General features: G+C 42.2%; 1 protein-coding gene across 7 annotated transcripts in view; it reads left to right on the plus strand.

The window, feature by feature from the left end:
- The window catches only part of LOC143299475 (phospholipid-transporting ATPase ABCA3-like), an 80,343-nt gene that overhangs the window by 21,159 nt on the left and 32,554 nt on the right, over positions 1 to 26,630 (plus strand). For all 7 annotated transcript variants that reach the window (XM_076612699.1, XM_076612704.1, XM_076612702.1 and 4 more), the window contains 11 exons: positions 980 to 1,230; positions 5,722 to 5,959; positions 6,320 to 6,493; positions 13,959 to 14,140; positions 15,628 to 15,765; positions 16,209 to 16,326; positions 16,557 to 16,711; positions 18,606 to 18,761; positions 21,965 to 22,175; positions 23,847 to 24,096; positions 25,501 to 26,012. In XM_076612699.1, the coding sequence (XP_076468814.1) occupies positions 980 to 1,230; positions 5,722 to 5,959; positions 6,320 to 6,493; positions 13,959 to 14,140; positions 15,628 to 15,765; positions 16,209 to 16,326; positions 16,557 to 16,711; positions 18,606 to 18,761; positions 21,965 to 22,175; positions 23,847 to 24,096; positions 25,501 to 26,012 (2,385 nt within the window). The remainder of the gene's footprint in view (positions 1 to 979; positions 1,231 to 5,721; positions 5,960 to 6,319; positions 6,494 to 13,958; positions 14,141 to 15,627; positions 15,766 to 16,208; positions 16,327 to 16,556; positions 16,712 to 18,605; positions 18,762 to 21,964; positions 22,176 to 23,846; positions 24,097 to 25,500; positions 26,013 to 26,630) is intronic.

Raw genomic sequence — 26,630 nt, forward strand, 5'->3', positions numbered from 1 at the left:
GATTGACCAACACTGCATGTTTGTGTATCTCTCAGACCTGGTTGATGCAGGGATATACCAAGCCAAGAAGAGTAGAAAGCGGGCCAGTTTCTAAGTTCCAAACCTATGTGGGGTCTCCATGGCAGTGTTGTCATCACTCTGAAACCTTGCTCTCACAGTGACCTCAGCTTGAGTTCCAGCTCCATTCCAGTTGTGATGCCAGTCTTTGATGTCGGCACATACAGCGACACTGTCATGACAGTCTCCACTCCATTGTATACAATCAGTCAGTTGTGATGCCAGTCTTTGATGTCAGCACATACAGCAACACTGTCATGACAGTCTCCACTCCATTGAATACAATCAGTCAGTTGTGATGCCAGTCTTTGATGTCGACAGATGCAGGGACACTGCCATGACCGTCTCCACTCTATTGGATTATTTTCATTGAAGGATTATTTTCATCTGTATTAGGGCTTGGTGGGTGGTGCCCTGTGTATATTGATCCACAAGAGGCACCACAGAACACTGCTGCAATGGCTCAGTATCACTGCAGGGTCTTGTATGGCATGTGACCTGACTGCCAAACATGAATAATAACTCTATAAAGACTGCTGACACTGGGAATGCAACAGAATGCACACACACACACACACACACACACACACCTGTTTTCCCCACTACACGCACAGACATGCAAACTGGCAGTGGCACATTTACTTTTGTTTTCTTTTTTTTTGTTGATTTAAAAAAAAAAAAAAAGAAGAGATTTAACTTTCTCATTTTGCATTTCTTGTGACTGAATGAACAGTCACTAGATGTTGAGACACACATTTTTTTATGCAATATTTCCAGAGAATAAACAAATGAATAGAGACTTCTTTTTTTTTTTAATATAGTTTTTTTTTTTTACCTCCCCCCCCCTCCAACCCCCCCCCCCCCCCCCCCTTTCAAAAACCAGAGACTTTTAACATGGACATGACTGTTATGTTACTGGCAGTGTACTTCTGGCGGGGCTTTGCGTATACTCAGCGATTGGTCTCGGAAGCTCTGATCCGAGAGTGGCAGCCTGGGGCGAAGTTGAACGTGTCGTCATTGTACGTTCGGCGCATGCCATACCCACCATACGACGAGAACACCATGATTAAAGTCATGGGAGGTAGCTTCCCCACTATCCTCATGTTGTCCTTCATCCTCAGCGTCATGATCATGAGCAAGAACATCATTGAAGAGAAGGAGAAGCAGCTGAAGGTGGGTGGGGTGCATGTATTTTATTGTATTGTACAGCGTTACTTCTTGTCACAACAACATTAAATTTTCTCTGTGTGAAATTTGGGCTATTCTCCTTAGGGAGAGCGTGTCACTACAGCACAGCTTTTTTGGTTTTCTTTGTTTTTTCCTGCCTGCAAGTATGTTTGTTTTCCTATCAAAGTGGATTTTTCTACAACATTTTGCCAGGGACAAGTTTATTGTTGCAGTTGGCTCTATACTGCATTTGCTAGGTGTGTGTTACACACAGGACCTCAGTTTGTCATCTCATCCGAATAACTGGTGTCCAGACTACTCAAGGTCTAGTGAAGGGGGAGAAAATACTGGTGAGTGTGAGATGAGATTCAAACCAGTGTGCTCAAATTTTTTCACTTCCTAGGCATGGGCATAACCACTAGGCAACCACTATGTACAGATATTCTGGACTTCAGTTATCCTTCCATGTTTTCCATTACATGCTTCCTGGGTGCAGTGACAGTGGATTCATTTGGACTGTCATTGGAGGGAAGCGGTGGTGGTCTCTGCTATGTGGGGCTTTCATCCTAATTCAACTGGCTTGCACATAACAGTGCAATATATTTTGATGTGTAGTGTTCATGTGAATGATAATGAAGTGTATCAGTGGTAATTTGTGTGGCTGAAAGTTTGAATGTATATTCATGTATATCTGGTGTGTAGTGAGTAAATTGTTTTGACTCACTTGTGTAAACAAAGTGAGTATGTTTTAACCTGGTGTTTGGTTGTCTGTGTGTGTGAGTGTGTGTGTGTGGTAAACTTTAACATTGCCATTTTCTCTGCAAATACTTTGTCAGTCGACACCAAATTTGGCATAAAAATAGGAAAAATTCAGTTCTTTCCAGTCATCTTGTTTAAAACAATATTGCACCTCAGGAATGGGCACAAAAAAAAGAAAAGAAAAAAAAGAAGCCAAATTATATGCAAACTGAATTTACTGTTATATTTTTTTTATTCTCTAAACTTGGCATTTTGATCTGATATTCTGACACAACAACAAGAACAGTCATTTTTATTATTTTTTGTTCAAACAGGAACTTCTTTTGCTAAGCATGGAAGTTATATTTATTTTGCTTGTCTTCGGTGCAGGTAGTAAAAAAAGGGAAATTAATCTGTAATTAATGCTAGGTGGCGTAATTTGCTTTAACTGATCTTTGTCATCTTAAACATTACATTTTGAAATTATACTCAATACATGAAAAGTTTGTGTGTTTTACTCTCAGTGTGCAGGGCTTTCGCTGTGTTCATTCGCCCAAATGGCCTTTTTTGGAAAATACTAAAATCAATATTACGAGTGGACTTATAAATAAATTGGCTGAGCCCTGAAGGTCATGGGCAAAAATCAGTTGTGTACACATATTTATTCATATTCAAAGCGCGTGCTCATATTCTTCGCGAACGCGAACGACGCCATTTTGTTTCAAGTTGTTGACCTGCCCGTTCAATCCTATATTCAATGGACAATACACGATAACATGTGATGGAAAGTTGGAGAAGGAGACTGTTAAATATTTATTCAGAGAAAGATTTCTGAATGCCTCATCACTTACTGGATTATGCCCCAAACTACCATAAAAATATCCACAGAATCAGTCGGAATTCACAGTTAACACGAAAGGCAAGGCCTTCAAGACTCACTTGTGATACACTTAAAAAAAAAAAATCTAATCGTTAAAATGTGTTCAGTATTGTTTATTATAAAGCTTTGGGTTAAAAGAAAAAGAAAAAAGAAAAAAAAAGTCCTAACAGCAGATCGAGCCCCGCGTGTTCGGGTGAGAAGAAACGGGTCTTACCCATTGCGTGTTCGGGTGAGAAGAAACGGCCTTACCCATTACATGGCTTCTTAGCTGACGTTCAAAAATATAATATTTAAACATGCTTTTTTAAAGGGCGATAAATCGATTGCTGTATTCGCAGTGAGAACGCTGTTTAAATTATAATAATATTCTGGTGTATCTTGGGCATTCAAAAAATCTTTAAGGGCAATTAAAAATTCTTAAACGTAAAAATTTCCAGTCTTGACTTTTCTCAAAATGAAGTCCTTTTCACTTCATACGACGTGTAGAAATACTTGTACTTGGCTCTACATGTTATTAGTTTAACAAAATACTCAATTTTTATATCAACTTTAAAACTATAAAACTAGAATGAACATAAAAGAGAAATTGAATCGACCATGTCAACCGGGTGTAACTAAACTTGTACATCTATCTAGATCCAGAGAAAACAGCTAAATGTTGCAGTGTGATTGCAGCGATAGCCACGTCTCCTTTACCGTGGACTTAAAAAGAATTTTTAATTGCCCTTAAAGATTTTTTTAATGCCCAAGATACACCAGAATGATATGATTTAAACAGCGTTCTCACTGCGAATACCACAATCGATTTATCGCCCTTTAGAAAAGCATGTTTAAATGTTATTGTTATATTTTTGAACGTCAGTTAAGGAGCCATGATAGTGTAATGGGTAAGACAGTTTCTTCTCACCCGAACACACGGGGTTCAAATCTGCCGTTAGGACTTTTTTTTTCTTTTTTCTTTTTCTTTTAACCCTAAGCTTTATAATAACAAATACAGAACACATTTTAACGATTAGATTTTTAAAAAAAGTGTATCACAAGTGAGTCTTGAAGGCCTTGCCTGTCTTGTTTTTATAATCTTTTATCTGATGTGGTTTCATGTTCTTTCTCTGAAAGTTGTTATTTATAACTTGAAGGCCTTGCCTCTCTTGTTTTTATAATCTTTTATCTGATGTGGTTTCATGTTCTTTCTCTGAAAGTTGTTATTTATACCAGCCTTTTTATTTGCTTTTTTTCTTTCATATTACCCACTGAAACTGATTGTCCTGATCCTAATTTGGGCACAGCATTGCATGCCCATAAACTAATTTGGCGCAATCAAAAACAAAAGCAGACACTTCAAGGGACTTGACTCTGTCATCCTCCCAAAACATACCTTCCCTTGGAAAGTGTGATTCTGTACAGCCCTACCATTCAGCCAGTTTTTAGGCCTGTTTATGTGATAGCGTGCTGTGTGACAAGATCTGACAGGCTCTCCAAGATCATCCTTCAGGGAACAGTGCAGGGGGAAAATGAGGCAGAGAGTGAAGACAACATCACTGAGTGGACAGAGGAGCTTTGCTGGAACTCGGGGGGACCCAGTCCCACGACGGCCAGAAATGGAGACAGTTGGTGATTTGTTCAGTAGTGCAGGACCTCCATGACTAAGCCAGATTATGGGACGAGCGACAGTGCTTTCTTTTCGTCAGGAGAATAAACTTCTTTCAGTCTGTTGATGTTCTTACTTTTCTCTTTCAATTGAAAAAAAAGCAACAATAATATATCCCTGCTTCAGCCAGGCCCTGCAGTGTTGCTGCAGTGATTTATTGCCTTGTGTATTGCCATTGAACATTGTTCTCCTCTGGCATGAGTTTATTGCCTTTTGTACTGCCATTGAGCACTGTTCTCCTCTGGCATGAGTTTATTGCCTTTTGTACTGCCATTGAGCACTGTTCTCCTCTGGCAGGAAACGATTGCCTTGTGTATTGCCATTGAGCATTGAGCACTGTTTTCCTCTGGCATGAGTTTATTGCCTTGTGTATTGCCATTGAGCACTGAGCACTGCTCTCCTCTGGCATGAGTTTATTGCCTTTTGTCCTGCCATTGAGCACTGTTCTCCTCTGGCATGAGTTTATTGCCTTTTGTACTGCCATTGAGCACTGTTCTCCTCTGGCATGAGTTTATTGCCTTTTGTACTGCCATTGAGCACTGTTCTCCTCTGGCATGAGTTTATTGCCTTTTGTACTGCCATTGAGCATTGAGCACTGTTCTCCTTTGGCGTGAGTTTATTGCCTTTTGTACTGCCATTGAAGACTTGTTCTCCTCTGGCATGGGTTTATTGCCTTTTGCTCTGCCATTGAGCAATGAGCACTGTTCTCCTCTGGCATGAGTTTATTGCCTTTTGTACTGCCATTGAGCACTGAGCACTGTTCTCCTCTTGTGTGAGTTTATTGCCTTTTGTACTGCCATTGAAGACTTGTTCTCCTTTGGCATGAGTTTATTGCCTTTTGCACTGCCATTGAGCAATGAGCACTGTTCTCCTCTGGCATGAGTTTATTGCCTTTTGTACTGCCATTGAGCACTGTTCTCCTCTGGCATGAGTTTATTGCCTTTTGTACTGCCATTGAGCACTGAGCACTGTTCTCCTTTGGCATGAGTTTATTGCCTTTTGTACAGCCATTGAAGACTTCTCCTCTGTCAGGAAACTGTTGCCATTTGTACTGTCATTAGATATTGTTCTCCTGTGGTAGGAGTTTGTTGCATTTTGTAATGTTATTGAACACTGCTCTTCTCCTTTGGCAGGAGTTTGTTGCCTTTCCTATTGCCATTGAATATTGTTCTCCTCCTGCAGGAGTTTATTGACTTTGATATTGCCATTAAGTACTGTTCTCCTTTGGCAGGAGTCAATGAAGCTGATGGGGATGTCTTCAGCTGCACACTGGACGTCATGGTTCCTGCTGTTCTTCTTCTATCTGGTCATAGCCAGTGCCCTCTACACGACTTTCTTGTCAGTCAAGCTAGGGAGCAGCCAGCCTGTCCTTGTCTACAGTGACCCCTCCCTCATCTTCGTCTTCCTTGTCCTCTATTCCATCAGCGTCATCGCCTTCACTTTCCTGGTCAGCACTTTTGTCAGCAAAGGTACACCAGTCAGTGTCTTCCTTTACAATCACTTGAAATTTTTAGTAATGTAGATGTAAAGGCTGTAAGTGTGCATTTTGTGACTATTACAGACTGTTTCAGACTAAGTTATCAATTCAGTGTCATTTCAAAACTATTGCTCTCACATTTGATTGCTTTAGGAGTTTGAACTTTTGATTTCATCTTCTCAGATATATAGCACTGACTATGATAAGTGATCAAGGAATATAATGAAAAAGTGACTTTTGAGAACTTTATAATACATTTCATAATACCCCCCATTGTTCATTCTTTGATAGTTTTGCAGGGAAGCCAGCTCTCACATTATTCAGTATTCCTTTCCCCCTTGTTTTGTGGCAGCCAACATAGGGGCAACCTTGGCAGGGATCCTGTTCTTTGCTGCCTTCTCACCGTTTTTCTATGTTAGTGAGAACTTCGAACAACTCACACTATTTCTGAAACTCAGCTTCTGTGTTTCCTTCAACACGGCCATGGGTTGTGGCATCAAGACCATCAGCTTGTATGAGAGAACAGGTGGGTAGACAGCTCTGGTTGCTGGTTAAGAGGGATTATTTTAATTTTATAAATCTAACTGCACATAACATATATACGTCATTGTGTGTACGTGCGTGTGTGTGTGTGTGTGTGTGTTTAGGTCATTCGTGTAGGAATATGTCTGCTTTTATGTGTGGTGTGGGGTGTGGGTAGATTTGTTTGTCACTTGAGAGTTGGGCCTTCATGTCTGTGAGACTGTTGCATGTGCACTATGTATCTTTGTGTGTGTGTCTTTGTGTTTGTTTCGATGTGTGCGCATGTGTGGGTGCATGCAGGTTCACTGTTTATTTTCGTTCTTGTTCTTATTTCAATGATTTGCCTTTCGCATAGCTGTTCCCTTGTGATATTCAGTGTATTTACTTAGGCTATTTGTTTATTTTGTCTTAACAAAAGTATTTTATTATATTTCATTGTTATGTCAGTGTTTAACACAAACCTATGACAGGTTGTTAAGGCCTGGTCGGCATAGTGGGTTTAAGAGAAGGTGGGCATCTGCTGCTGCAGCCTTTTCTTTTTCTATTTCATTTTTTTTACAGCAGATGTGGTGTGGTATATATGGATCTGTCTGCACACTCTGATACCTAAAAACTGAAACTGAGGACACATTGATAGCACCGGTTGCTGGTTAAAAAGGTTTGTGGATTGTTGGTTAACAGGGCTTATTAATTGTTGGCTAAGAGGTCTCACTGATTGTTGGTTAACAGGGCTCATTAATTGTTGGTTAAGAGGTCTCACTGATTGTTGGTTAACAGGGCTCATTAATTGTTGGTAAAGAGGTCTCACTGATTGTTGGTTAACAGGGCTCATTAATTGTTTGTTAAGAGGTCTCACTGATTGTTGGTTAAGAGGGCTTATTAATTATTGGCTAAGAGGTCTCACTGGTTATGTGTTAACAGGGCTCATTAATTGTTGGTTAAGAGGTCTCACTGATTGTTGGTTAAGAGGGCTCATTAATTGTTGGTTAAGAGGTCTCACTGATTGTTGGTTAACAGGGCTCATTAATTGTTGGTTAAGAGGTCTCACTGATTGTGTGTTAACAGGGCTCATTAATTGTTGGCTAAGAGGTCTCACTGATTGTTGGTTAACAGGGCTTATTAATTGTTGGCTAAGAGGTCTCACTGATTGTTGGTTAAGAGGGCTTATTAATTGTTGGCTAAGAGGTCTCACTGATTGTTGGTTAACAGGGCTCATTAATTGTTGGTTAAGAGGTCTCACTCATTGTTGGTTAAGAGGGCTCATTAATTGTTGGTTAAGAGGTCTCACTGATTGTTGGTTAACAGGGTTCATTAAATGTTGGTAAAGAGGTCTCACTGATTGTTGGTTAACAGGGCTTATCAATTGTTGGTTAAGAGGTCTCACTGATTGTGTGTTAACAGGGTTTATTAATTGTTGTTTAAGAGATCTCACTGATTGTTGGTTAAGAGGGCTCATTAATTGTTGGCTAAGAGGTCTCACTGATTGTTGGTTAACAGGGTTCATTAATTGTTGGCTAAGAGGTCTCACTGATTGTTGGTTAACAGGGTTCATTAATTGTTGGCTAAGAGGTCTCACTGATTGTTGGTTAAGGGGGCTTGTATGCCCACAATTTTTGCAGTGCCATGATTTCTCTCACTTTGAGAGAAATTGTGGGATTGTGAGAAATATGGCCATTCTCCTCCCATGTTTATCTCAATTGCGAGAAACTGTGGGTGGCGTCCCCGTGATTTCTCACAATGTGCGAGAAATTGTGGGAAGTCCCCTTTATTTTAATCAAAAATATTTCCTTTGTCATCAGAGTTGATTTCTTGTCTTTTCTTGATGCAAATCGAAGAGAAAAATGAGAGACAGAAAAAAGAAACGAGAAATAGGGGAAATGACAGCAAGGATCATGATGACAGTGGTGTTAGCGAAGACATCAACAACAGACAGTGAAGGTGATGGCACAGTGCTGGTTAAAAAAAAAAGTGAATGTATGTGTATGTCAGTGAGTGAGTGAGTGAATATGTGTGTGTGTGCATGTATGTGTGTGTATCCTTATGTGAGTTTACTTGGCTGGTTGATTTGGTCTTCTTTCACTCTGTTTTGAAAATATTTTCATGTTCTCAGCGTCTTCTGTTAAACTGAGAATCTGTTTTCAGTGCAATTTTGCATATGAAAGGATGCTGACACAAACATGAACAAATGAGCAAGCATGAAATGAAGAACATTCTAAATAAATGTGACAGAAAAGGTTGCATCACAACAAACATCAAAACTATGTGTTCCTGTTTTTATGCACCCTACCTGAGGGTGAAGCATTGTGAAACACCTTTTTTTGCTATCACATTAGTGTAGAAAGTTGGATCATTTTGATGTTATTCCCTACATCCAGGAAAGATTCTGTTTAAGTCATATTATATTATGTTATGTTATAATATAAAAGCAAAAAGAAACATGATCATACAGGAGATCAAGAAGGAAGAGGATTACAAAAGAGTCCAGAAGGCAGTCCAACAAGGCCAGCAGGGGCAGCGGACAACATGGGAGAATGCACTCCAAAGGAGCCTCAGCTGGAGCGACATGTGGAACATGGTCCCTCTGAGGATCAGCTTCATCCTAAGATCTGTGTATGACCTCCTTTCCTTGAATACAGACTTGGTGAAATGGGGGAAAGCAGATGACCCTGTGTGCCCACTTTGCCATGGCAAACAAACAGTGGAACTTGTCCTCAGCTCATGCAAAGCGGCGTTGGGCCAAGGACGGTACACATGGAGGCACATCCAAGTTCTTAAAGAAATTGCACACGTGGTGAGCACTGTCCAAGGAGCACCAACCCCACCAGAAGTTCCAGTAGAGTTCCACTCGGCAAAAGGCAGTAAAGTCTGGCCAGGAGCAGTATCCAAAGTTTCCAAAGCATGGAAACGTGGGCTGCTTGATGGTGCCGAAGACTGGGAATGTACAGCTGACCTACCAGAGGGGAAGAAACACCCAGAAATCATCAGCAAGAGCGGCATGAGACCTGACATAGTACTCCACTCCAAGGCAATGAAACAAGCGATTCTGATTGAGCTCACTGTGCCATACGAAAGTAGAATGGAGGAAGCCCACATCTACAAGATCGAGAAGTATGCTAGCCTAGCCAGCAACCTGAGAGAATCTGGCTTCCAAGCCAAAGTCCTTGCCATAGAGATTGGTGCAAGAGGGTTTGTGGGTGCATCTGCCCACAGCCTCATGAAACACCTGTTGATTTCTGGCAGAGAGAGGACATGGGCTACTCAAATTAGGCGTAGGATGGCCTAGTGGTTAAAATGTCTGCCAGAAAAAGGTGACTCAGTCCTGAAGTAGTTACCACCCTGGAGGCGTGGGTTCGAACCTGCTGAGGACCAGGAAAACAGAAAAAAGAAAAAAGAAAAAGCAGCAATACAAGGGCATCCAGGAGTCATGACTTGGGTGTGGCCCGGCCCCCTTAGAGTGTAAGGAGTTCAGGACTGAAACACTTGACTGAGGGGGGCTTCTTCTCTGAAGACCTTGTACTGTCCAGCTCTCCCTTGAGTTCCTTATCACTGTTTTGTAATATTACCTTATATTATATAATATTATGTTTCTGTTTTAGTTATACAGATTGCCTGAATTTTGTTTGCTATTGATTCCGATGTTCAATTTGAGGTTGATGCATTGCAGTGATCGATCGTATGTCAAATACAATATATAGTTGTGTTTCAGTGTCATAACTGTTCATGTCTTAGCTAAGGCCACTGTCATTATGTTTGTCATTGTCATTGCCTCCCTTTTTCTCTTTTCTTTTTCTCTCTCTCATTTTTCTCTAAGGTTTGCATTTGGAAAAGACATGAAACCAACTCTGATGATAAAGGAAAGGGTGCCCCCACAATTTCTTACAATGTGTGAGAAACCGTGGGCTAACAGGGCTCATTGATTATTGGTTAAGATTGCTCCGGCTCATTGATTGTTGGTTAAGATTGCTCATAAATTGTTGGTTAAGAGGGCTCACTTACTGTTGGTTAAGAGAGCTTATTGGCTGAGAGGGCACAATGGTTGTTGGGTAAGAGGGCACATTGGCTGTTGGTAAAGAGGACACATTGGTTGTTGGGTAAGAGGGCACATTGGTTGTTGGTTAAGAGGGCACATTGGCTGTTGGTAAAGAGGACACATTGGTTGTTGGGTAAGAGGGCACATTGGTTGTTGGTTAAGAGGGTACTTGGTTATTGGTTAAGATGGCACATAAGTTGTTGGCTAAGAGGGTATATTGGTTGTTGGTTAAGAGGGCACATTGGTTATTGGATAAGAGGGCACATTGGTTGTGGGTTAAGAGGGCACATTGGTTGTTGGTTAAGAGGGCACATTGGTTGTGGGCTAAGAGGGCACATTGGTTATTGGTTAAGAGGGAATATTGGTTGTGGGTTAAGAGGGCACATTGGTTATTGGTTAAGATGGCACATTGGTTGTAGGTTAAGAGGGCACATTGGTTATTGGTTAAGAGGGCACATTGGTTGTGGGTTAAGAGGGCACATTGGTTGTGGGCTAAGAGGGCACATTGGTTATTGGTTAAGAGGGCACATTGGTTAAGAGGGCACATTGGTTGTGGGCTAAGAGGGCACATTGGTTATTGGTTAAGAGGGCACATTGTCGGTTAAGAGGGCACATTGGTTGTTGGTTAAGAGGGCACTTTGGTTAAGAAGGCTCCTTGGTTGCTGGTTAAGAGGGCACATTGGTTAAGAGGGCACATTGGTTGTGGGTTAAGAGGGCACATTGGTTATTGGTTAAGAGGGCACATTGTTGGTTAAGAGGGCACATTGGTTGTTGGTTAAGAGGGCACTTTGGCTAAGAAGGCTCCTTGGTTGTTGGTTAAGAGGGCACATTGGTCAAGAGGGCATATTGGTTGTTGGATAAGAGGGCATATAGGTTATTGGTTAAGAGGGCACATAGGTTGTTGGTTAAGAGGGCACATTGGTTGTTGGTTAAGAGGGCATATTGGTTGTTGGTTAAGAGGGCACATTGGTTGTTGGTTAAGAGGGCACATTGGTTAAGAGGGCACATTGGTTGTTGGTTAAGAGGACACATTGGTTGTTGGTTAAGAGGGCATATTGGTTGTTAGTTAAGAGGACACATAAGTTGTTGGTTAGATGTGTTTTGTATCCTGCAATGAGCACCACTCATAACCAGGTGTGATTTCTTGCTTACTTTACAATGAAAATCAACAGCTATCATTTATAAACCACTCAACAACTGTATTTTTTTCAGCTGAAACATCCAGTTTTCAAACACATTTTTCAAGCCTTTCATGGTGCTTGAAACAGCTGTAAAAGTAATTCACGAGAGGCCACTGGTAGACTGTAGACAACCTGATGATTTAAATCTCTTGATTTTCTAGCATTTTATGAGAACATTACTGCTTTTTTGAAGTGGTCGTGAAGTTTTGGTGAAGTGTGTGTGGTGATAGGAAGGTGTCAGAATGGTTAAGACGCTTATCTTCCAATACAGCGTCCGTGAAGATCTGGGCTTGAATCCTGATCTGACCCTTTCTCCCGAATTTTTACTTGAAAATCTGAGTGTCTTGTCATTTGGAGGAGACAATAAACGAAGGTCCCATGTGCACCACGCACATGGCACACTGAAAAAGAAGTTATAGCAACGAAAGCGTTGTCCTCTGGCAAAATTCTGTAGAATAAATCCACTCTGATAGGTACTCAAATTTATGTGGATGCACTCAATGCCTAACTATGCACATTGGGTTATTGTCAGGCATCCACATAGCAGATGTGGTGCAGCTTCTCTGAATTTGTCCAAATGTAGTGATGCCTCCTTGAGGAACTGAAACTGAAGTATGATGATGAAGGGGGCTGAGTGTAGTATGATGATGAAGGGGGCTGATTATTGTATGATGAAGGGGGCTGAGTGTAGTATGGCGAAGTGGGCTGAGTGTAGTATGGTGATGAAGAGGCTCAATGTAGTATGATGATGAAGGGGGCTGAGAGTAGTATTATGGTGAAGGGGGCTGAGTGTAGTATGGTGATGAAGGGGGCTGAGTGTAGTATGATGATGAAGGGGGCTGAGTGTAGTATGGTGATGAAGGGGGCTGAGTGTAGTATGGTGATGAAGGGGGCTGAGAGTAGTATTATGGTGAAGGGGGCTGAGTGTAGTATGGTGATGAAGGGGGCTGAGAGTAGTATTATGGTGAAGGGGGCTGAGTGTAGTATGGTGATGAAGGGGGCTGAGTGTAGTATGATGATGAAGGGGGCTGAGTGTAGTATGGTGATGAAGGGGGCTGAGTGTAGTATGGTGATGAAGGGGGCTGATTATTGTATGATGAAGGGGGCTGAGTGTAGTATGGTGAAGTGGGCTGAGTGTAGTATGGTGATGAAGAGGCTCAATGTAGTATGATGATGAAGGGGGCTGAGTGTAGTATGGTGATGAAGGGGGCTGAGTGTAGTATTGTGATGAAGGGGGCTCGGTGTAGTATGATGATGAAGGGGGTTCAGTGTAGTATAATGATGCTCAGTATAGTATAATGATGAAGAGGCTCAGTGTAGTATAGTGATGAAGAGTCTTAGTGTAGTATAATGATGAAGAGCCTCAGTATAGTATAATGATGCTCAGTGTAGTATAGTGATGAAGAGGCTGAGTGTAGTAGTATGATGAAAAGGCTTAGTGTAGTATAGTGATGAAGAGCCTCAGTGTAATATAGTGATGAAGAGGCTGAGTGTAGTATGATGATGAAGAGGCTGAGTGTAGTATGATGATGAAGAGGCTGAGTGTAGTATGATGAAGAGGCTCAGTGTAGTATGATGATGAAGAGGCTGAGTGTAGTATGATGATGAAGAGGCTGAGTGTAGTATGATGAAGAGGCTCAGTGTAGTATGATGATGAAGAGGCTGAGTGTAGTATGATGATGAAGAGGCTCAGTGTAGTATGATGATGAAGAGGCTCAGTGTAGTATGATGATGAAGAGGCTCAGTGTAGTATGATGATGAAGAGGCTCAGTGTAGTATGATGATGAAGAGGCTCAGTGTAGTATGATGATGAAGAGGCTCAGTGTAGTATGATGATGGAGAGGCTCAGTGTAGTATGATGATGAAGAGGCTCAGTGTAGTATGATGATGAAGAGGCTCAGTGTAGTATGATGATGAAGAGGCTCAGTGTAGTATGATGATGAAGAGGCTCAGTGTAGTATGATGATGGAGAGGCTCAGTGTAGTATGATGATGAAGAGCCTCAGTGTAGTATGATGAAGAGGCTCAGTGTAGTATGATGATGAAGAGCCTCAGTGTAGTATGATGATGAAGAGGCTCAGTGTAGTATGATGAAGAGCCTCAGTGTAGTATGATGATGAAGAGGCTCAGTGTAGTATGATGATGAAGAGCCTCAGTGTAGTATGATGAGGAGGAGGCTCAGTGTAGTATGATGATGAAGAGGCTCAGTGTAGTATGATGATGAAGAAGCTTAGTGTAGTATGATGATGATGCGGCCAGGGAAGGGGGCTCAGTGGGACGGCTTCACAGAGCCAGCCAGCGTGGACAACAACTTTTCCCTGATGCACGCCATGGTGATGCTTGTGATTGACACTGTGATCCTCTTCATTCTCACCTGGTACCTGGACAATGTGCACCCTGGCACCTATGGTGTGCCCCGCCCCTGTTACTTCCCCTGCCAGGTATATATGGTGTGGCCTACCCATGGTACTTTCCCTTCCAGGTATGTATGGTGTGCCCTACCCATGGTACTTTCCCTTCCAGGTATGTATGGTGTGCCCTGCCCATGGTACTTTCCCTTCCAGGTATGTATGGTGTGCCCTACCCCTGGTACTTTCCCTTCCAGGTATGTATGGTGTGCCCTACCCCTGGTACTTTCCTTTCCAGGTATGTATGGTGTGCCCTACCCCTGGTACTTTCCTTTCCAGGTATGTATGGTGTGCCCTACCCCTGGTACTTTCCCTTCCAGGTATGTATGGTGTGCCCTAGCCATGGTACTTTCCCTTCCAGGTATGTATGGTGTGCCCTACCCATGGTATTATCCCTTCCAGGTATGTATGGTGTGCCCTACCCATGGTATTATCCCTTCCAGGTATGTATGGTGTGCCCTACCCATGGTATTATCCCTTCCAGGTATGTATGGTGTGCCCTACCCCTGGTACTTTCCCTTCCGGGCATGTATGGTGTGCCCTACCTTGGTATTATCCCTTCCAGGTATGTATGGTGTGCCCTAACTGGGTATTATCCCTTCCAGGTATGTATGGTGTGCCCTACCTGGGTATTATCCCTTCCAGGTATGTATGGTGTGCCCTACCCTGGTATTATCCCTTCCAGGTATGTATGGTGTGCCCTACCCTGGTATTATCCCTTCCAGGTATGTATGGCGTGCCCTACCCATCCTACTTTCCCTTCCAGGTATGTATGGCATGTCCTGCCCATGGTATTTCCCCTCAGCTATGTATGTACCATGGTACTTTACTGTCCAGGTGCTCAGTGAGTGACTAAGAAAGTAATCATGACAAATACCAAAAGGGATCAGGTCACATTGTATGAATGCACCCTCTGTGTGTAGTAAATCTGAAATTTCATTTACTTCCAGGTGAGCAGTCCTGTTTGTCTGGTTTTAGGTGAAATGAGAATGGCGGAATAGAAGAATATTTTAGGTTGGGGTTTTAAATTTTTTTGTTTCTGTAATAACTGTATATTAATTTAGTGCTTTCAACCAGTGTTAAATAATATGCAAGTCAGACACAAACCACAACGCACAAATACACTCAAACATACACATGCACACACCGGTGCATGCACTCACACACACCCACACATACATCCACACGCACACACGCACACACACACACACATGCTCACATGCACACACACACATGGAAGAAATAAATGTGGATCCATAGAACACTACAGCTGATGAAGTTGAACGCTGTGATTAAGAAGAGTCATGGTCTGCTTGAAAAGGAATAGTTTCAGACTTGTTTTAAAGAATGTGAGAGAGGGACTGTGACAGACTGACAAAGGTGTGAATTTTAGGTTTGTACGGCTGAAGAACTGGGAGCTCTTGTGCGATGTTTCTCTGTAGATAGGAAGAACAGAAAAACAACTCCAGAAACTTCTGGATCTCTTAAAAGTAAATTATTTTTCATGTGTCATAATGCAGCCATCATACTGGTGTGGGGGTGGACGGCAAAGGAGATTGTCGATGCATGAAAAGACAGAGGGCACCACAGGTGACCGTCACTTTGAGCGTGAGCCGAGCGGTCTGCCTGCGGGCATCAGTATGGTGCATTTGAGAAAGGTGAGCGACTGTGTGTGTGCACAGTGTGTGCTGTTCTCCTTCTTTCTGTCTTTGTGTTCAAGGGGGTTGACAGAGAAATTATGAATTACAACAGTGAGATCAACAATCCATAAATATCAAATACATGTTTGTGTGGTGTGGGTTTGTGTGTAAATGTGTGCCCACGCATGCTTGTCAGCTGGTTGTGCATGTGTGTTTGTGTGTGTAGGAGTGTTCTTATGATTGTGTTTGAGTTTGAGAGACAGTCTTTTGTGTCAAATCTGTGTTTACAATAGGAATCAGATAAGTGTAACTTATAACTGCTCCTGAGTTTGTGGTGGGTAGATATATTATTTTGTGTGCATTTGAGAGAGAATACTATGATGTTCTCACCTTGATGTGACAGTCGTGACTGAAAATGTGATTTCTTTGGCCTTACATTTTGGTTGCTGGAATGTCTTCAGGTGTTTGACAACAAAGTGGCGGTGAAAGATTCCTCCCTGACCATGTATGAAGGCCAGATCACCGTTCTGCTGGGTCATAATGGTGCAGGGAAGACAACCACCATGTCCATGCTGACAGGTGCTCTCCCTTAGTGTTTATTCTGTGTGTGTGCGTGTGTGTGTGTATGTGTGTTTGCTTGCACATATGTGTATGTGGGTGTTGCACATGTGTGTGTGTGTGTGTGTGTGGGCATGTGCCTGTCTCAACAGTCTGTTACCTTGTCGCAGTGTTTCTATCAGCCCTGTAAATGTGAGAGGACATGAAATTAGTGAATGCTTCCCATGCAGACTGCTTTTGTTGATTTTCAGGGTTCATTTCCCCCACGTCCGGAACAGCCTACGTCAATGGCTACGACATCCGCAAAGACATCACCAATGTGCGCAGTAACCTGGGCCTCTGTCCCCAGCACAACATTCTCTTCGATACTCTCACTGTTGATGAACACCTCACCTTCTTTGCCCGGGTATGTGCCATACCCATTTTGTACTGTTAGAATCTGTTCAGTTGTTGTTGTTTTTCTTGTTGTTATTGTCTTTTTGCAAGCTGAAGAGGAAGACAGAAAAAAAAATAGTGGACTGACAACATTGTAGGATGGACAGAAAAACCATTTGCACAGATCCTGGCTTTGACACAAGCCGACAGGTCTGGAGGAATCTGGTGTTCAGTTCTTCTGCGAGGTGACTCAAAGACACTCCACAGAGTTGAGGGAGAAGAAGAAGGGTCATGGTAGGGAGGGATGGTGGGAGTATTTTCATATATAAATGTAACTCCCAGTCCATTTTCCACTTCAGAACCAACTTCAAGACTCATCTGTTCAAAACTGCCTTTGATTAATTAGGGTGTGTTGTGTGTGTGTGTCTGTGTGTATTTGTATGTATACATTGTATACAGTTGACTACGCATAAGTTGACCCCTGGGGACCAAAAAAAAATAGTCGACTTATACAAGGGTAGACCTGTCCACACCTTGGATAAGTTGACATTTTCTGGAAGTATTATCCTTAGAATGGAAAGTCAACCTCTGTCAACAGAAAGACACAGAAAATAAGGTTGTGATAAATGTCACCATTCTGCCTCTGCGTTGCATTGATACATGCATGTTAAACATTATTTGGGTATTAGATTTATCTATTGGTTATTTAACATGTATTGGTTTATTTAATTTGTGGACCTCGGTTGAACGTAGGTGATAACAATTTCAGTTAAAGTTTTGGGCATGCATGTTATTTTTTTATTATTTTTTTTTCGTGTGTTTTGACTTGCTTGCATTTGTTCCACGTTAGTTCACTGGTCTATCATTCGTTTTTTTAGTTTTCAACTACATACAGTGCTTGCACTTGTGTACAGTTTTATGTATTGCTTTGCTTGCTTGTGTGTGTTTGTGTGTAATGGTTTGAACTGGTGTTTGAAATGGCAAAATGTATTGCATTTTCATGCATTCAAGTTAACGGTGATCAGGGGAATAATTACCAGGGGAATAATTGTTTCCTCCTACACTGACTATGATGTGGCAGTTTTTCACAACATTCATGGTTTCAGCCCAGAAAGTGACATGAGTGTTGACTAATGACAGGGAGGGGGAGATTTACCTGGGCACAAAAATTTGGTTGATGTGTGGGAGGAATCCACTTACATGAGGTTGAGTTTTAAGCAAAAAAATTTACAGAGATAAAGGAAGCTGTCGGCCAAGGCCAAAGAAAGGTGATGGCTTACCTGATGAGTCAGCTTAAAGGAGATCTACTTGAGTGGGGATGATTGTAGTTTGCTGTATTGTACTTTGTATGATCTACTTTTGATGCATTGTCAGAGTTTGTAATGTTTTCTCACTTGGTAGGTCAAACCTGCATGTCTTGATGGATGGTGTAAAGAATTGTAATATAGTCATATTTGAAATGAGGTTTTGTAAGGCACTTACAAAACATTTATTTGATTCGGCAATATATATATATATATATATATATATATATATGTATATATATATATATATATATATATATATATATATATATATATATATATATATATATATATATATCAACTCACTATTATTTTAAGTTATAATGGCACATAATTCACCATAACATAGGATCCACCAAGCTACAGTTGTTGATTTTAGCTCCCAGAAACAGATTCTGCGTCTTTTTGATTGAATGGAGTCTCTGTGTGGTTTAAAACTGAAAATTCCCTTTCTGTATGTGACCCAAAAATCGTGACAAATATTAGAAGAGATCAGCTCACATTTTGTGAATGCAGCCTCTGTGTGTCCTAAATGTGAAACATCACTTTCTGTTTGTGATGCTAAACGTAACCATGAGTGGAGATCAGCTCACATACATTTTCCATGTTTGGCACCGACAGCTGAAGGGCTGTCCACGGTCAGAGATCTCAGCGGCTGTGGCCCACATGGCCAAGGAGGTGGGGCTGGAGTCCAAGAGGTCTGCCCAGTCACACACCCTGTCTGGCGGCCAGAAGCGCAAACTGGGTGTAGGCATTGCCCTGATCGGGGGATCCAAGGTAAGCTTTTTGCCGTTGGGGAAAGAGACGGGGGCTGGCATGTTTGTTGACTGTCATTGTTGTGCTGGCTTTTTGTTTGAGTTGGTTTGGGTTTGAACAGAATTTTGTTCAAGCTTGAATTGATAGTGGAACAGGGGAATAAAAAATGAGCAACGACAAGCTGTGGGTTATGGTGCATTGAAAACGGTTTTGTTTGGTTTTGTTCTGTGTTTGTTCTGTTTGCTGTGTGTTTGGTTTTGTTCTGTGTTTGTGCTGTTTGCTGTGTGTTTGGTTTTGTTCTGTGTTTGTGCTGCTTGCTGTGTGTTTGTGTGCCTTGCTTTGTTTTGTATTTGTGTGTTTTATTTTGTTTTGTATTTGTTTACGTGCCTTGTTTTGTTATTTATTAGTTTGTCTGTGTGCCTTGTTTTGTTTTGTTTCATTTTATATTTGTTTGTGTGCGCAACACAGACATACTGAGTGGAAAGCCAGTGCACTCAATTCTTATTCCAATTTTATACTGTTCCCAGTGTTTTTGTTTTTGTGCACACATACACAGAATGGAAGGGCAGTACACTCACTCATTATTCCCATTTCAAAGCATAACCTCCTCCTCCTCCGTGATTTGTGTTGGGAGTTAACAAAGGGATATGGCGCATTCAGAACTGATATCTTAGTGACAGGGTCAAGGTGAAGTGATCGCCTCCCTTCCCTTAGAATAAAGACAAATATGTTTAAAAACAATCAGAGGGAGTTGTTATCTGTTTTGTTTTGAATACAGTTCTAAAGTATTCAAGTTATATTAACACAAAGACTCTCTGCTTTGATATTATTTTAGACCACATTTGGAGATTATAAGTTTTTTTTCGTGTTTATTGGATTAAGCCAAAATACTTATCCATGTTTTGATTTATCCTGTCCATTGGCCATCTACTTGATCTTTTTCTTCTTCTTGGTTTGTGGGCCGCAACTCCCATATTCAGTTGTATGTATACCAGCGGGCTTTTATGTGTTTGATCGTTTTTACCCTGCCATCTAGGCAGCAATACTCCGTTTTCGGGGGTATCTACTTGATCTAGTCAGAGTGTGTGATCCTACACAATTGACAAAAGGAAAAAAAAGAAGGGACATATTTCTAAACCAGAGGCACAGATTTTCTTCTTCTCTTTTTCTGATGTAGTGCCTACTGGTGGTACTGTTTTGTGACTCCAAATTGGTACCATAAACCATTCAAGTCTTATTGAGAGGCAACATCAAAGGCAAACCGCGTTGTTGGAGTCATCCGAAGGTCCTTAAACTACCTAACACCAGCAACTTTCGTCCAGTTGTTCAAGGGATTAGTCAGACTACTCCTGGAGTATGGTCACTGTGTGTGTAAGCCAGACGAGAAGAATCAGAAAGGTCTCTACTCTGAAGTGGAAAACGTCCAGAGGAGGGCGACCAAAATTTTTGGCCCTCTGAAGGACCTCCCGTACCCCGAAAAGCTATGTCGGCTGAAGCTTCCATGTCTGGAACACAGGAGAAAGCAGGGAGATGTAATTGAAGTCTACAAGTACCTACATGGCTTCTGCAGAGTGTCGTGCCCTGACTTCCACGTCGTCACGAACGAGCTGAGATCCACCAGAGGCAACTCCCTGAAACATCAGAAACCAAGGCACCGCCTCAACATGCGGGGCAACTACTTTGCAAACAGAGTTGTGAACCTCTGGGACAGCCTCCCAGATGATGTGGTAACGGCGCCATCAGTAGACACCTTCAAGAGAAGACTGGACAAGCACTGGGCAGTACTACCTTCAGTGTACGACCCAGAATGCCTAGCCTAAATTGTTAAAACAAGAGATCTGATTGGCACCATCCTCAAACCACCCAGGCCAATCAGTTTCAGTTTTGAGAACCTGAACATGGTCCTATGAAAAAGGACCTGAATCTTGTAACGTCAAAGTTAAGTCAAAGTCAAAGTCAAGTGATACTGGATTTGGCTTTACATTGCTGATCTGTATGGAATCAGTCATATCACTAATGAGTTGGAAGAAAACAGAATTTCAGAAGCAATATGATCAAACTGAGAAATAGACGGGCGCAGTAGCTGAGTGGTTAAAGCATTGGACTTTCAATCTAAGGGACCCGGGTTTTAATCTCGGTAGCTGCGACTGGTGGGGAAAGGATGGAGATTTTTCCGATCTCCCAGGTCAACATATGTGCAGACCTGCTTAGTGCCTGAACCCCCTTTGTGTGCTTACGCAAGCAGAAGATCAAATACGCACATTAAAGATCTTGTAACCCATGTCAGCGTTTGTTGGGTTATGGAAACAAGAACATACCCAGCATGCACACCCCCGAAAATGGAGTATGGCTGCCTATATGTCAGGGTAAAACGGTTGTACACATAAAAGCCCACTTGTGTACATACGGGTATCTGGTGTGGACTGTATGTTGAGAGCTTATGCACTAAGCTCAGACCCCACAATTCCCTTGTTCGGAGAAGGCATTTCTGAAGAACTGGTTACAAAAGTGTCCCCCATCTTTTTATATTTGTTTTGTACACAACACACAGACACACAGCATGGATGGAATGGAAGGCAGTGTGCACAACACATAGACACACAGCATGGAAGGAATGGAAGGCAATGTGCACAACACATAGACACACATCATGGAAGGAATGGAAGGCAATGTGCACAACACATAGACACACAGCATGGAAGGAATGGAAGACAATGTACACAACACATAGACACACAGTGTTGAAGGAATGGAAGGCAATTTACACAACACATAGACACACAGTGTTGAAGGAATGGAAGGCAATGTGCACAACACATAGACACACAGTGTTGAAGGAATGGAAGGCAGTGTACACAACACATAGACACAGTGTTGAAGGAATGGAAGGCAATGTCCACAACAAATAGACACACAGCATGGAAGGAATAGAAAGCAATGTGCACAACACATAGATACACAGTGTTGAAGGAATGGAAGGCAATGTGCACAACACATAGACACACAGCATGGAAGGAATGGATGGCAATGTGCACAACACATAGACACACAGCGTGAAAGGAATGGAAGGCAACTGCACTCGCCCATTATTCCCATTTCATAGCCATACCTGCATCCACTTTTTTGTATTTTTGTGTGCACAACACATGGACACACAGAATGGAAGTGCTCCACAATTTCAACGTCCCCCCCCAACCCCCTCCCAACTTTCTCCACATGTGCAGATTGTGATCCTGGACGAGCCGACAGCAGGCATGGACCCTGGGGCACGGCGCCAGACATGGGACATCCTGCAGCGCCACTGCAGAGGGCGGACAATGCTGCTGTCCACCCACTTCATGGACGAAGCAGACGTCCTGGGTGACCGCATTGCCATCATGGCGGAGGGTGTGGTCAAGTGCTGTGGCACCTCCCTCTTCTTGAAGAAGCTCTACGGTAGGCTGACGTCAAAGGGTCCACTGGAATAAAATTGAAGTAAATGAAATAAAGTGCTGTGGTATCTCCCTCTTCTTGAAGAAGCTCTATGGTAGGCTGACAGCAATCGGTCCACTAGAATAAAATTGAAATAAATGAAATAAAGTGCTTTGGCACCTTCCTCTTCTTGAAGAAGCTCTACGGTAGGCTGACGGCAATCGGTTGACTAGAATAAAATTGAAATGAATGAAATAAAGTGCTGTGGTATCTCTCTCTTCTTGAAAAAACTCTACAGTAGGTTGACGTCAATCTGACAACTTAAAAAAAAAGAAGAAAATGTTGTACTCCTTCAATGAAAATAACATTTGGATCGCCATTATGGCAGATGGCATGGAGAAGTGCTGTGGCACCTCCCTCTTTTTGAAGAAACGCTGTGGTAATAATAATAATGGTTATCCTTCGGTTCCAAGGAAGATGTCACTGTGTAGCTATATATGCACACGGAAGTGGCTGTACAGGTCACACACACACACAGACACTCACACTCACACTCTCTCTCTCTCTCTCTCTCTCTCTCTCTCTCTCTCTCTCAGTCACTCACTCACTCACTCACTCACTCACACACACACACACACACTCTCACTCACTCACTCACTCACTCACTCTCTTTTTCTCTCTATCACACACACACAAGCAGGCATGCACTTGTGCATGCATCAAATAAGTTGCTGGATCCCTGTTACATAGCTCAACTGGAATGTTCCTATAGTGTGACTTTGCTACTGGTACTGTTGCATTGGTTTCTATTTAAATTGATCATTGATGGCTACCTATACAGGTATCCACATCAGTCCATCAATGATAACAAGAGCAGGGTACCTATATAGGTATCCACATCAATCCATCAATGATGACAGGGGCAGGGTACTTATATAGGTATCCACATCAATCCATCAGTGATGACAGGGGCAGGGTACATATGTAGGTATCCACATCAATCTATTAATGATGACAGGGGCGGGGTACCTATATAGGTATCCACATCAATCCATCAGTGATGACAGGGACAGTGTCTCTATACAGGTATCCACATCAATCCATCAATGATGACAGGGGCAGGGTACCTATATAGGTATCCACATCAATCCATCAGTGATGACAGGGACAGTGTCTCTATACAGGTATCCACATCAATCCATCAATGATGACAGGGGCAGGGTACCTATATAGGTATCCACATCAATCCATCAGTGATGACAGGGACAGTGTCTCTATACAGGTATCCACATCAATCCATCAATGATGACAGGGGCAGGGTACCTATATAGGTATCCACATCAATCCATCAGTGATGACAGGGACAGTGTCTCTATACAGGTATCCACATCAATCCATCAATGATGACAGGGGCAGGGTACCTATATAGGTATCCACATCAATCCATCAGTGATGACAGGGGCAGGGTACCTATATAGGTATTCACATCAATCCATCAGTGATGACAGGGGCAGGTTACCTATATAGGTATCCACATCAGTCCATCAATGATGACAGGGGCGGGGTACCTATATAGGTATCCACATCAATCCATCAGTGATGACAGGGGCAGGTTACCTATACAGGTATCCACAACAATCCATCATTGATGACAGAGACAGGTTATCTATATCCACATCAGTCCATCAATGACAGGGGCAGGGTACCACTTGGTGATGGTGAAAGGGCCACAGTGTCACGAGGCCAGAGTAACGGCCGTGATACAGAGCCAGGTGGCGAGGGCTACACTGGAGAGCCATATGGGGTTGGAGTTGTCTTACCTGCTGCCGAAGGAGGATGTATCGCTGTTCCCAAAACTGTTCAGGGTGATTGAGCGAGGGGGTGCTGAGCTGGGCATCACCAGTTTTGGGGTCACTGCCACCACCATGGAGGAGGTGTTCCTCAAGTAAGTGTGTGGGTGGGTGTGTGTGAGTGTGAGTGTGATAAGTTCATTTGTGTGTGTTTGTTTTATCTCCATGTATGTGTGTCTGTATTTTGTATCTCCTTATGTGTTGTTTTTTTATGTGTGTATGTGACACATCTCCATCTGTCAATAATGTGTATCTCTTTTACATTATCTCTGTCTCTAGCTCTCTCAATCTCTCCATGTGTCTCCATCCAAAAAAACCGAAATGTCTTATACTCACCACCAGATAGAAACGCCAAAACTTTTCACACAACCTTCCACCCCTTCCCATAAATGGTCAACCAATAGAAGAAGTTGATAATCATAAAATTCTTGGAGTCATCATTGATAACAACTTATCTTGGTCCAGTTATATTATGTCATTATGCAAAACTATCCAAAAAGATTTATCAGCTTTCCAGAATTAAACATTTTCTTGATTTGCATTGTCGAAAATTATTCTTTTTTGCTTATATTGAATCACATATTAACTATGCGTCAACGCTTTGGGATTCAGCTAGTGATAATATACTAAAACCTTTACTAAGTCTGCATAGACGAGCTCTTAAATTAATCCTTCTGAAATCTTCATCACTGACTGCTGACGACTACAGACATTTAGATATTCTTCCCCCAAAGCTTAAACTTGAATACAGCAAAGCACTTTTTATTTTTAAAATCATGTCTAATTATGCTCCATCTTTGAGATACAGATTTCCGATGACGCTAGTCTGTCAGACCTACAAGATTAAGATCCCCATTCCAAGAGTAGATCTGTTTAAATCCAGTCTCATTTATTCAGGAGGCTGTTTATGGAACAATGTTTCATCCAATTTTAATGTTCAGAAAAGCATTCGAGAATTCAAAAAACATTACCATACACACCTTATGGACAAATATGTCAACAATCCTACTTAACTTGACTTTGTCTTATTGAATATGCATATATAGTTTAATTGTATGTCTAACCACTATCGCAGTACTTAATGATATACAACCACAGTCAGTGTCCTGCATACTTTGTGTGTGTGTGTGTTTTGTTTGTTTTTGTTTTTTGTTTGCTTTTTTGTTTGTTTTGTTTTTTGGAGAGGGGGGGGCGGGTGTGTGATTTTTTCTTCTTCTTCATAATATGATGTTTGTATCAGGATTATGTACATGTGCCTGTTTAAATGTGTATGTGAATGTCATGTCCTTATTTCTACATCTCTTTGTTACTTTGTGGATGTTTTGATTCATTTTTATTTTCTATTTGCCCTGAGGGCTGGATGAAAAAAAGCACATGTATGCTTATTCCACTTCCCTCAATAAAAAACTTTGTTCGTTCGTTCTCCCCCCTCAGTCTCTCTCTTAGTGTGCTTGTCACTATTTTGTATCAATAGTGATGGCAGAGATGCCTGTTACCAGGGTGGGCGCCAGTAACGCAGCACATGACGACAATGAACCCAGTAACAAGGCCCTAACTTCACGACCAAAGATACCTGTTAACAGGAGGGGCTCCAGTGGGGTGGATGACAGCAACACTTTCACCGATGTGGGCGAGTCCAGTGACAGATTTGTGAGTGGTGTGTTGGGAGTCAGCAACAGCAGGAGCAGTAATCTGATTCAGTCCCGTAGTGCCAGTGCTTCTGCCAGTGGTGTGTTGGGAGTCAGCAACAGCAGGAGCAGTAATCTGATTCAGTCCCGTAACGTCAATGCTTCTGCCAGTGGTGTGTCGGGAGTCAGCAACAGCAGGAGCAGTAATATGATTCAGTCCGGTAACGCCAGTGTTTCTGCCAGTGGTGTGTCGGGAGTCAGCAACAGCAGGAGCAGTAATATGATTCAGTCCCGTAGTGCCAGTGCTTCTGCCAGTGGTGTGTTGGGAGTCAGCAACAGCAGGAGCAGTAATCTGATTCAGTCCGGTAACGCCAGTTTGAGAGGTATATGGGAGTGTGAGGGGTATGGGGTGGGGGAGGATGGGAGTTTTAGTTTCAATTTCTTTTTCTCAAGGAGGCGTCACTGCGTTTGGACAAATCCATATACGTGACAGCACATTTTTTCTTTCTTCTACATAATTTTGCAAATGCTTTTGTTGCCATGAGTTATTTTTCAGTGCACCATGTGTGTGCTGCACACAAGACCTTGGTTTATCATCTCATCCAAATGACTAGATGCTCAGTTTATTTTCCAGTCAATCTTGGGAGAAGGGCGAGAGTGGGATTCAAACCCATACCCTCACGGACACTGTATTGGCAGGTGACCGTCTTAACCATTCTGCCACCTTCCTCAGGAGGATGGTAAATGTGTGCCTTTGTGGAAAGAGATGTCAGGAGCAAAGAAGAGGAATGGGGAGAATGTTTGTGTTGGCATGGAAGTGAGAGGTAGACATTTATACGGGTTCAGTCAGCTTACTTTGTGGACACAAAACCATTATGTGTTTATATACAAACATGTGTGTGTATGTCTGTGTTTGTGTATATATGTATATACATGCCTGACTCAGTGAGTGAACAAGTAAATGCATGTCTGCAATCACTACACATGGATCCACCAAGTAA

Source organism: Babylonia areolata, chromosome 25, assembly GCF_041734735.1.
Source record: "Babylonia areolata isolate BAREFJ2019XMU chromosome 25, ASM4173473v1, whole genome shotgun sequence".
Lineage (NCBI taxonomy): Eukaryota > Metazoa > Mollusca > Gastropoda > Neogastropoda > Buccinidae > Babylonia > Babylonia areolata.